At 36.8% G+C, this 13,081-nt stretch overlaps 1 protein-coding gene across 1 annotated transcript; it reads left to right on the forward strand.

The window, feature by feature from the left end:
- Window positions 1-911: 911 nt before the first annotated feature.
- On the forward strand, window positions 912-12,655 carry LOC120091592 (squamosa promoter-binding-like protein 17). The gene is made up of 3 exons (XM_039049690.1): window positions 912-1,490; window positions 11,513-11,652; window positions 11,758-12,655. The coding sequence occupies exons 1-3, from the start codon at window positions 1,111-1,113 to the stop codon at window positions 12,378-12,380; spliced, it is 1,143 nt and encodes a 380-aa protein (XP_038905618.1). The 5' UTR covers window positions 912-1,110; the 3' UTR covers window positions 12,381-12,655.
- The last annotated feature ends 426 nt before the right edge of the window (window positions 12,656-13,081 follow it).

The raw sequence follows: 13,081 nt of genomic DNA on the forward strand, positions 1-13,081 counted from the left end.
TGTTTACTATTTACTTCTCAAACTAAAATAACTTACACCTTAAACATATATTATTATAATTAAAACTATTATAATCTACACTCCAAACACAAACTATTATAATCAAAACTAAAACAATCTATACTCCAAACACAAACTATTATAATCCAACTACAATAACCTAAAACTATAATAACTAACTCCTTGTTTCAAACGGTCTCAATGTCTTTATCAGTTACGTTTTCAATCAAGTTAACTAATTGAATTTTGACTTCAAACGATAGTTTAAGTACAGGCCGAAAATTTTTAAAACTAACTAAAAATTTGTGCATTGTGCAAGAAGAGAACTAAATGTTCCATACTAAAACCTTAAGACAAAACTTAAACTTCAATTCAAGTTCTTTTACCCAACAATTTAAAAACAATTAAAAAAGATGAATTTGAGTTAGAGACACCCCCAACAAACTCAAAGAATATTTAAAGAAAAGGTAAGTTGAAATTAGAAAGTAGAAGGAAAAATCAAGAGACAAGGAAGAGAGATTGAAAGAGAAGTTTTTTCCACAATGATGTTTGGTTACAAAATACAACACAAACTAGAAAGAGAAAGGCTTTGGTTTGGCAAAGAAATTCAGGCCATCAGGTGACAGAGCAACACAAACCCATGATGAGTTCAAAATCTCTTTCTCAGATTTTAGCCTTTTCTTTCTCCTTCTTCCATTATTTTTGGCAGAGGCTGAGAAAAGTTGCAAGTGTGGCAATACCATACAATACCCAAGAAGAAAAAAAGGGGTAAAAAAAAGGAGGAAAGAAAAAAAAAACCCTCCTTGGCTGGCAATGGCCCATTTTCTGGTCTCTCTACTTTTTGCTGTCCCCACATCACTGCCATTTCCACCATTTCTTTCTTCTCTCACCTTTCTTTTCCCATTCAACCTTTTAACCCCATTTCACTCTCTCCCCTTTTTCTTCTCTGTTCTCTCTTTCCCTTTCTCTCTACCTCTGTGTTTGTCTTTCTGTCCCTATCTTTTGCTTTCCCTTTCTTTTTCTTACAAGAGAGACTCATAATGACGACCCCTCTTTCTTAGAACCTTAATGGAAGAGATTTAGAGGGGTTTCTGTTCTTTTTTCTTTCTGATGGAAATGGATTGCAGCACTTTGACTGAGTCTGGTGGGTCTTCAAATTCCTCACCACCAAATTCATCAGCTGAATCACTCAATGGTCTCAAATTTGGACAGAAAATTTACTTTGAAGATGTGGGTATTGGAGAACTTCCCAAATCAGGTGGGGGATCTTTCTCATCTTCAGCTATAATTGCATCAACACCAACCAAGAAACCTAGGGGAGGAGTTGTTCAGGCAGCTCAGCCCCCTAGGTGCCAGGTTGAAGGCTGTAGAGTAGATCTAAGTGATGCTAAGGCTTACTATTCCAGACACAAAGTTTGTACTATGCACTCCAAATCCCCTAAGGTCATTGTTGCTGGTCTCGAGCAAAGGTTTTGCCAACAGTGTAGCAGGTCAGCTGGTTTCTCTCACTCTTGGTTTTACAAAATCTTCTTTTTCATCTGTTCTTATTGGTGGTCTGTGATTTTTTTTGCTTATGGTTGTTGGGTATCCTTTTAGTATATGCTGGAACCATCCCTTTGGTTTTCCTGTGATCTGTTAGTTGGTGGGTTTAATTTATAAAATATTTTGTACTTCCTTTCGAGTCTTATGAGTGGTGATTAGATTTCTCTCTAGTAAATATGACTGAAGGATTCGTTTCACTGTTTTTTTTTTTTTTTGTCATTTCTATTTGTTTCTGTCCTATTTTGAGTTTCGTTTTTGCTATAAGCTTAGATTCATCTTGTTCCTTGTACCATTTTGGTCGAATCTGTAGATGCATATTAATTTGGAGCTGTAGCATGGGGTTGAATGCAGAGTGCTTTATGTGTTTATAGTTGGTTTCGTTTCTCTTCTATATTGACAAGGTTTATCTTCTTGTAATTAGAATTCTAGGGGTTTGGGTGGGGCCAACCACAATGATTTTCTTTCTTTCTTTCAAATATTTTAATTTTTTTTACAACATCCAAATTCTTGTTTTTGAACCAAGCAGACCCTACAGAAAAGGTTATGGAGCCAAATAGCATCCAAGACTAATATATCTGTTTTTGATGTCTTTAGCTATGTTCTAATGGGATATTGTCAAATCCACCTTTAGCTTGATATCAAATCTGGAGCGGGGATGCCAGTCAGTAGACTCAATACAATGGCCTACCCCTCATCATTCTGTTTATTCTTTTTTGTGCAACTGCCTGTTTTGCTTTTCCCCCTTTAACTTTTTGAAATTCTCATTATCCAGAAAACCATACATGTTTTTGTTGCAGCCTCCTTTAGGACGTTGGAAACGAATATTTTAATTTATTCTTATTGTTTTACAAACAGTTGTATGATAGGAATATTAATACAATAGAAGCAAGTGAACTTGATATTCTACTCAATCCCCTAAAGGCCAAGGAGGTTACCAAACTTCCTTCCTCTTGGTCAATATAAAAACAGAGGAAAGGAACAAATACCCTTTGGAGTTGGACTTCAGCGAGATACATCAAAGTCAAAAGGGTTTTGATAATATTCTTCTGCCGATGGCAGTGGTGTCCCTCTGGACCTCTAGTCTGTCTCTATTAAACTTCATTTGTGATAGAGACAAGGGGTCTGTTTCACGAAGAAAAACGTAGTGGATGTGGGATTTTGAATCTGATATTCCTTAGGTAAACATAATTGTTCTGAAATTATTTTCTTAAGACCGGTTGAAGGAAAAAATTATCTCTAGGGCTGTGTTGATAGGTTAGGTGTAGTAATTTGTATGATGTTTTTAAGTGATACCGATGCCTGTGGTAAAAATTGAAAAACGTTCGTTGGTGCCTGGGCACAAAGCATTGAGCCAGATAGACTTAGGGACTCATATACACATATAGTATATATGATTAAATAGTATTACTTCGTAAAAGTCTTTTGTGTTCATGGTTGTTTCCAGTTGTAAAGTTCCAAATATATTAGGTTGCTAAGAAACAGAATGATAAGAAGGAACAGGAGACAAATGCTTAGAGACGAATACCGATGTGTTAGAAAATGAAGAAGAAAAGTATTAGGGTGATGAAAAGAATTTAAGAGTTGTGAACTCATCAGTGCTTTTCTTTAAGTGCTTGGAGTTGTAGTCGTTGAAGCTTAACCTTTGTGCTCCTTTCCATGTATATTGACCTCTCCTTGAACTTGATGCTTCAAAGAATTTTCTTCCTGGGTCATTTGAGCAATAAGCCTTTCTTTCTGTTAGCTATGTTTCCCAAACTTAGACCGCACAATTAGTTTAATTCCAGTTAACTAGGTGAGATCCTCTATTGGAATCCATCTCTTTCCTAACAAATCTCTTATCAACTTCTCAATGCTTCCATAGTAAAGCTAAAAGTCCATAATGCATCTGTAGAGTCTCTTAGCTATATATTTTGGTTTAATTTTAACGAAATGAATTCCTGGTGTCAACTTTTCTATCACGTAACAAAAAACCTGGGGCAAAATCAAACTTCGAGAGTCATGCCTCACTACAGTAAACCCTCTCCCCTTTTTGTTCAAGTACCTGATTGCCTTAGTAGGCTAACTTTCTGGATTCTGGTTTTGTTGAAAACTTTCTTGATAAGTTTTCTTGGGGNCGATTGAACTTGTTCAATATTTCAAATTTTTTGAAGTAGTTTAAGGGCTTCATAATAACTTGTTTAGATATTGTGTTTTGGGGATCGATAATTTGATGGAAATTGGAAGAATTTAGGCATCTCATAATTTATGGAGAGAGAGAATATAACGTAATGAGCTATAAGATAAACCAAGTAATTTGAGGTATATGAACACTCCTCTCTTAATATATCACTAAGGCCTAACTCCTCATTCACTCACCAATTGCCTAAATTTCTCATTTTCTACTCTCTCTCTATATAACCCGTAGGAAATCAAGCTAAATGTAGGAAATCAATCTAATTATGCAATTGTAAATTAGAGAATTAATTTAGATTATTTCCTTTTAGCTTGTAATTTTATTTTTTCTTTATGAGTGTAGATTAGCTTAATTTCAGCACACTAATTGATAATCCTCTTGTATATATTGAGTCTTTCTCAATCACTCAAGTAAATAAGAGAAAATATTTTTTTCTATACCTAGCTTCATGGTATTAGAGCCAAGGTTCTAACCTAACCAACCGTCTTCCAAATCAATTTCGCCGTCGACCAATTTTTTCGTCAGCCCTTTGTCATTTAGATCAATCCGAAACTGGTCCGCTCGTGCTGTTCAATCCGATTCACGCTGTTTGCATCACAGATCACAATCGGACCGTTTGCATCACAGTCGTGCATCACCTATCACTGTTGCCCTTCATCCTCACCATCCCTGTTCATCCTCGCACGAAATGACCATCCCTACAAGGTTGAAGCCCACACCGTAGCAGCCTTCGCGCGACCTTCATCCTCCAGATCTGGGCCGATTCCTACGCTTCAGATCTGTACCTCAACTCCGGTGCCACCGCCGATTTTAAACTAATAAAGATTTTAAACTAATGACAAGGGAAGAACTTCAAGTTACCAGCTTCACCGAGAACAACAATACTCAAATAACATGTCACAAACTCAAAGGCCCTAATTATCTTCAATGGTCCCAATCTGTGATGATGTTTATATATGGTCGTGGACGAGAAGGCTATACCATGGGTAAGGCAACTTCACCTAAATCCGAAGATCCAATGTTTCGCATATGGAGGGCTGAAAACAATCAAGTTATGAGTTGGTTAATCAACTCCATGACTACTGAAATCAGAGAGAATTTTCTCCTATGTTCAACCGCCAAAGAAATTTGGGATGCTGCTCGATACACTTTCTCAAATCAAGAGAACACTGTTGAACTTTTCCAGATTGAGATCACTCTTCAAGATCTCAAACAAGGTGACTTATCAGTTACAACTTATTACACCACTTCATCTCGCTATTGGCAGCAATTGGATTTATTCGAAAATCATGAATGAAAATGTTCTACTGATGGTATTCTCTTTCGAAAAATTATGGGGATAAAAAGGATTTTCAAGTTCCCTATGGGTCTTAATAAATCTCTGGATGAAGCTCGTGATTGAATCCTCGGTACTAAGCCATTACCTAGTCTTTGAGAATTTTTTTCTGAAGTTCGAGAGAAGAGAGTCGAAAGCAAGTAATGATGGGCCCAACTGAGCATCCTCTTACTCCAAGTGGATCTGCTCTTATTTTCCAGCAAGATCCTAATCCACTTGCTCTTGTTGCTCGAGGTGATAGTCAACAAGGCAAAGGACGACTATGGTGCGACCATTGTCATAAATTGGGATATACCAAAGACACTTGCTGGAAATTACATGGAAAACCTACAAATTGGAATCCAAATGCCGCAAGATTAGACTGCGAAACTAGGGCCAATGCTGTTGTCTCTGAAACTTCAAACCAATAACCACTGACGAAAGATCTGTTGGACATGCTTCATCAATTGCTGAATAAAACAGATCAACCTTCAGTAAGTGGTTCTGAGACTGGGCAACTACAAGGTAATCAAAAGCCCCGTGCTCTCCATACTCAAACCCTTCCATCTGAATGGATAGTGGATTCTGGAGCATCAGATCATATGACAGGTGATGGATCTTTATTTTCATCTTTTTCTCTCCATACGGGAAAACTTTCCCTTCGAATTGCTGATGGTACACCTGCCAAAGTAACTAGGATTGGCAGTATTATTTGTACCACAATTGGAGTATGATTTGTTATATGTGAGTAAGTTGAATAAGGGCTTGAATTGTGAAACTAAATTCATTGCCAACTCTTGTATTTTTCAAGACCTGGGATCGGGGAAGATGATTGGCAATGCTGAATTATGTGCCAGATTGTATCTTCTCAAAGGAATGAGTTCCCCACCAACAACAGAATGTAGTAAACTTGCAGTTCAATCTAATAATCAGTTTGCGTATGTTTCTGAGTCTTTAAATAAAGAGAGTCTTGTTATGATGTACTATCGTTTTGGTCATCCCAACTTTGTCTACCTCAAGCATCTGTTTCCAAGTTTATTTCTCAATAAAAAAAAGTCAGTTTTTCCAATATGAAATTTGCCAACTCTCCAAACATACACGTGCTCATTTTTCACTTCATACTTACTGCTCATCTCGACCGTTCTCTCTCATCCATGGGGACATTTGGGGACCTTCAAAAGTAAAAAATATCAATGGGGCACGTCGGTTTCTTCTTTTTGTTGATGATCACACACGTTTAAGTTGGAAATTTCTCATGAAAGATAAATCTGAGACTAGCCAACTATTCACAGTCTTTCATAAAATGATTCAAACCCAGTTTCAAATCGATAACAAAGTCCTTAAAATTGACAATGCTCATGGTTTTTTCAACTCTACTCTTGGTCCCTGTCTTCAATCTCATGGTATAATTCACCAAAGTTCTTGTGTTGACACACCCCAACAAAATTGTGTTGTTGAACGCAAGAATTGCCACCTTCTTGATGTAGTTCGATCCATATTGCTCACTTCTCAAGTTCCAAAAACTTTTCGGGATGAAGCTGTCTTAACGGCTACCTATCTCATAAATTGATTGCCCTTTCGCATTCTAAAATTCGACACACCGTTACACAGTCTACTTAAACTATACCTTATCTCCCACCTCGTATCTCCTCTACCACTGAAATTTTTTGGATGCAAGATCTATAAAATGCATCTTCCTCAGGTACTCTCCAAACAAGAAAGGTTACAAATGTTATCATCCTCCAACTCACCAATTCTTTCACACCATGGATATCACATTTTTTTGCAAAATAGTCATATTTTCCCAATTCTGCGATTCAGGGGGAGCATTCTGATCTGAATCACAAAATTGGGACTGTATGCTTGACTTTCCTCTAATCTCATCTTTTGAAAATGATCACGTGCCTTCTTTTGAGTAAATTCCTTCTGAAAATGCTCACGTGCCTTCTTCTGAGCAAATTCCTATATCTACCTCTAAGCCTGAACTACAAGTATACTCACGAAGAGCAAGGGAACCTGAGAGAAATGAAGTACAATCTACATAAGTTCAGTAAAGCCAAGATCTAAATCAAAATCCTAGTGTCTCTGAAATGGTACACGAGACTTCAGAAGATGACATGGACATACCTATTGCTCTAAGAAAAAGTGTTCACTCATGTACTCAACATTCTATACAGTACCACTTATCTTATACTAATTTGTCACTACTTTTTAGAGCATGTGTGACGTCACTAGATCAGGTACAAATTCTAAAAACTATACAAGAAGCATTACAGAAACCTGAATGGAAAACAACTACTCTAGAGGAATTGCAAGCCCTTGAGGAAAATGAAACATGGGTTCTTACAGATTTGCCCCTAGGTAAACGCACAGTTGGATGTAAATGGATTTTTTCAACCAAACATAAACCGGATGGCAATATAAGGAGATTCAAAGCTCGCCTTGTGGCCAAAGGATTCACCCAAGCTTATGGGATTGACTATCAGGAAACCTTTGCTCCAGTCACCAAGTTAAATACCATCCGGGTACTTCTTTCTATTGCTGCTAATTGAGATTGGCTATTATTTCAACTTGATGTAAAGAATGCATTTTTAAATGGTGATCTAGTAGAGAAAGTGTACATGAATATACCCCCGAGATTTGAGGACAAATATACTAGAGCAAAAGTATGTAAACTCAAGAAGTCTCTTTATGGATTGAAACAGTCACCTCGAGCTTGGTTTGAAAAGTTTACCACTGTGTTAAACAAGATAGCTATACTCGGTGTCAATCTGATCATACTCTATTCATCAAACATTTCTCCCCAAGTAAGATCACCATATTAATAGTATATGTTGATGATATAATTCTTTCAGGAAATGTTTCTAATGAGATAACTCGATTGAAGCAACTCCTGTCAAAGATATTTGAGATCAAAGACTTAAGATATTTAAGGTACTTTCTAGGGATGGAGGTAGTAAGATCAAGCGAAGGAATTTCTGTCACTCAACGAAAATACACTTTAGACCTTTTAAAAGAGACTGGAATGAGTGGTTGCAAACCAACTGATACACCTATGGATGTAAATTCAAAACTTGGAGTTAATCCCGAAGATGAATTAGTTGATAGCGATAGGTATCAACGACTGGTGGGAAAATTGATATACTTGACTTACATCTGACCAGATATTAGCTTTGCAGTTAGCGTGGTAAGTCAATTTCTAAACAAACCTTCTAAGAAACATATAGAAATTGTGTATAGAATATTGAAATATCTCAAATGCGATCCTGGAAAAGGCCTTACGTTCAGAAAAACCATGACTAGATCACTAGAAATTTACACTGATGTAGATTGGATTGGATCCCCTATTGATCGTAAGTCAATGTCGAGATATTGCTCCTACGTATGGGGAAACTTAGTAACCTGGCGCAACAAGAAACAACAAGTTGTGGCTCGAGTAGTGCTGAAGCTAAATTTCGATCATTAGCATATGAAATTTGTGAAGTAATTTGGCTAAAATGCCTTCTCACTGAACTTCGAATTCAGACTGAAGGTACTATAGAAGTACTGTGCGATAATCAATCTGCCATAGCCATTGCAAAAACTCCAATACATCATGATAGAATGAAGCATGTCGAGATAGATCGTCACTTTATCAATGAAAAGATTGAGACAAATACTATCAACTTGAGATATGTGTCGTCCCAACAAGTCGCCGACGTATTAACTAAGGCTTTGCATCGAACAAACCTTGGTGGACTAATTTCCAAGCTTGGAATGACTTGCATATACCATTCAGCTTGAGGGGGAGTGTAGTCAAGCTAATTATACAACTGTAAATTAGAGAATTAATTTAGATTATTTCCTTATATCTTATAATTTTATTTTTTCCTTATAAGTATAGATTAGCTTAATGCACACTAATTGATAATCCTCTTGTATATATTGAATCTTTCTCAATCACTCAAGTAAATAAGAGAAAATATCTTTTTCTATACCTAGCTTTATAACCAAACCCCAAAACAACATTCCTTAGTACCAATATACCCTTATAATATCCCTAATTTTCTTTTAATTGCATCCTTATGAAAAATCCTATTAGGACTCTCAGATTTTACAAAGTTGGTGACAGATGAAATGTAACACCCCTGGCCCAGGATTTAGATCATGATTTGGAATTTGGATTCGGCATGTGATAGCCCTGATATCCCCTTGCATCCCTTCTGTTCTAACAACATCATCCTTGCTTATCTTGAATTGCTTCTAAGAGTGAAGATTACCCCCACAGATCAACATGGGTCATTTCAATATACTTTGTCCTCACTCACTTGCTTCCTATGATTGAGCCACTGAAAAGAAAGGTGCTTCTTGTTGTTATGGGTGGTAACTTTCAATTCTTTCAAATCTTTCTTAGTCATACTTTCATATCCCCAGGATCCCTTTTCTTCAAATGTGATCCCAACTCTAGCGTTACATGACAAAAAAATGGCTAGCTTCATACTTGAACCTTGGACCACTAGTGACTAGTAATTGAGCCCCTCCAAACCACCGAGGCTACTAACCTATTTGGCTGGTTCTTGACATTCTTGAATCATACTTAGTCCTGTCAAATCACCAATCAATCCAAAATTGTAAGTCGATGAGTTTTGATAAATTTGATTACATCAATACTTCGACACTTCTCTCACTTGTGGGCTTGAAAATATATAGGATGCCCAACATGTAGAAATCAATGTTAGATCACCAATTAACCCGAAAACTTGAGCTAATGAGTTATGGTAAATTTAATTATATCAATAATTCAACAAGACCATCTCTTTCTTTCCAGACCCTAGTTTAAGGATAAAGGTAAGATTTTATGGGCTAATGGTATTAGAGCTTCTTTCCGAGTAGTTTGATTCGAAAGAAATTGGAGGTTATTCAAAGGGATGGATGACCCATGAATTGGGTTGGGTATAGTTTATTCTTTATTACCTCTTTTTGGACTTCTAATCGTTGACACTTTTTTAATTCGATCACACTCTGGCGTAGGCTTTGTACCTTTCTTCGTTTTATGCAATCTTATTTCTTATTAAAGAAGAAAAAACACTTATATTCAAATAAGATCCATCACAATGAAATGTAATCCTTTTTTAAAAAAAATTATTATTATTATAGAAAGCACGATATTTCAATTAATCAATGAAATATACAAAAGAAAGGGGACGTAAAAGCAGCCCCACATTTAAGAGAGGTTAAAAGAAAGACCTCCAATTAGTCAAAGTATCTGCGATAAGTAATTACAAGAGGATTTACTAAGCCAACGCTGTAACAAAAAGAACACTGTCCATAAAAGATAATTTCTTTCTATCCTAGTACACCACAGAAAAGAATGAAGCTAAGCCAAAGAACTCCAGCCTTTTATTTGAACGAATGATTGAGGATGTATTTAGACAAATCATTGAGGAGAGAGAAGAGGTTAGCTACAATGAGATCAAAAGCACAAGACCAACCTTGTATTTAAATGGACTATCAGAAGCACAAGATTAAGGCCCTATATTTTTGTTTTCATATGCTAATAATGTACGAATAATGCTAGATTACAAGGAGTATTCAGTACTATTAAGGGATCAATTGGCACAACTAATTGGAGCATTCTTCCTTAATAATGAGAACCAAATGGAGTAATAAAAGATCTATCTTTAGAAGTGGACAAGTGACTTTGGTAGGATGAGATCTTGGATCTTTACGTCATTTGGAGGAGCTTTTTGGAATCTGTTGTGGCTCAGGGTTTGGCATTCCTCCCCTCTTTGAATTCACTTTTTCAATGAAAATAGTTTCTTACTGAAAGAAGTGATGTAGGATGAGTAGTTGTTCATCCACCAGATTTTGGTTTCTGACTCGTTATAAATGAAGGATATGGTTGTACAAGCAATAAAACAGATCTTGTTCAAGTAAGGACGTGAAATACGTGAGTAGTGGTAGATGGAAGAAGGAAGCGATACAATATAACTATATATGGGAGAGGAGAGGATGTGAGTCTACCAAATAAGCTCAAGAAATACCAGATCACTCAATCATTTTAATCTCAATATTGAATCAAATTGATGAAGCAAAGCCACAATTATAGTTAAAGAGTTCCAATACATAAATAAAAATTATGAAATTCAAAGCTTGGGTGAATTCAACCTGACTACAGTGTGCGGTTTCTTTTTCTTGTGGGGTTAGAGGGTTATCCGAAGAACTGGTGAACCACAAAAGCCAGCTTTTGGTAGCTATTTTCTTATTTATTTATTTTTTAACATTTTTATTCCATATTTTTTAAATATGTATCAAGAACAGCTCCTTGGAGGCTAATCACCTAATGGTCTGGATAATTTTTCTCTATGGTCTTTATTATCTTTATCAAAATTTCCCCTCGTCTCTGATATTACTTAGAATCTGAAATTTTAGTATATCTGATGTGTTATGTTTTTCTTCTCAAGTAATTTACCGAAACTGATTGCTGACTTGGTTTTTGCTAGATTTCATCAGCTTCCTGAATTTGATCAAGGAAAACGTAGTTGTCGCAGACGTCTGGCTGGTCATAACGAGCGACGTAGAAAGCCTCCACCTGGGTCACTATTATCCACTCGTTATGGCCGCTTCTCTTCATCTATCTTTGGTTAGACATTGCCATCACCATCCTTTCAGCTTCACCTACCAAATTTTTTTATTAACTCAAGCTTTGTGCACAGACTAACCATTTGTTTGCTGCTTGTAATGATAGAAAACAACAATCGAGTTGGAAGCTTTCTAATGGATTTCAGTGCATATCCAAAGCTAACAGGAAAAGATGTATGGTCATCGGGTACGAAAACATCTGAACGGGTACCTGGAAATCAAAGCATGACTTCCATGGGGAAATACATCCCACATCCCTGGCAGAGCAACTCTCAGAACAATCCATCTGAACTTCTCCTGCCAGTTTCTGCAGGTGGAACCAGTTGTTCTGGTCCTGGGAATCCTTCTGGAGAATGCATCAATGGAGTTACTGACTCATCCTGTGCTCTCTCTCTTCTGTCAAACCAAACATGGGGCTCCAGAAACCGAACAACGGCTGTCGAGGTAAATGCCTTGTTGAATGCTGAAGGTGCACTTGTGGCTCAAACAACAGCTCATGGTGCTGCCAATCATTTTCCGACCATGTCGTGGGGTTTCAAGGGGAATGAAGCTCCTGCTAGTAGCTCCCTGGACCTGACATCTGATCTGGGTCTCAATCAAATTTCACAGACTCTCACCGGTTCTTTCTCTGGTGATGTCCAGTTTCCTCATCAAGGTAGGAGGCCATACATGGAACTCGGGCATTCAGGTGCTTTCGACTCGACCCAGCATCTACATTGGTCACTTTGAAGTGTTGTACCTCTTAAGTCCCCAATGAACTCACTCCTCTTTTAGGCTTTGAATAATTGGCTCGATACGTTGAAGTCGAAGTCATTGTCTATGGCATTTCCATCTTGTTGGGTTTAACAAATCTGTCTATTTATGTGTTAAGACATACATCAGCAAGGCTTGAAACCTTTACTTTACCGTTGAATGTTTATTCTGGAACTGCTGGAGCTATTTTGTTTAGTCTCTATTTATCAACTGCTAGCTGCTAGCTACAAAAAGACCATTTTAGTTCTGTCCATGTTAATCCCTTTTTAAGATACTTTCATTGTCTTTTAATGTGCATGCTAGTTTAGTTTAGTTTCCTTTTTATAAGTGTAGGGCTCTTCTCTACTTGCAACATGTAGAGCTGACACATTGAATATGCCTCAAAATGTACTATGGAGTAAGACTAGTTATCAATCATGTCTATTTTTGGTTGTAATGCTAATTAAGCTTTTGTTTGTCTTTCATGTTTAAGTCTACAAAAAATATTCTGAAATACTTTTCAATTATTTCCAAAACATCTTCCCAACTTGATAGATTAGTTGTGCTACTGGTGTCTCAAGTTTGAGTTGCTTGGACTTATTCAAGGGTGAGAGCAAATGCCACATAATCATTTTGCGAGCTTTTATGAAGTATATGATTGCAATTTACAAACCAATTGGTTAAAATATATCTTCTAA

Source organism: Benincasa hispida, chromosome 11 (assembly GCF_009727055.1).
Source record: "Benincasa hispida cultivar B227 chromosome 11, ASM972705v1, whole genome shotgun sequence".
NCBI lineage: Eukaryota > Viridiplantae > Streptophyta > Magnoliopsida > Cucurbitales > Cucurbitaceae > Benincasa > Benincasa hispida.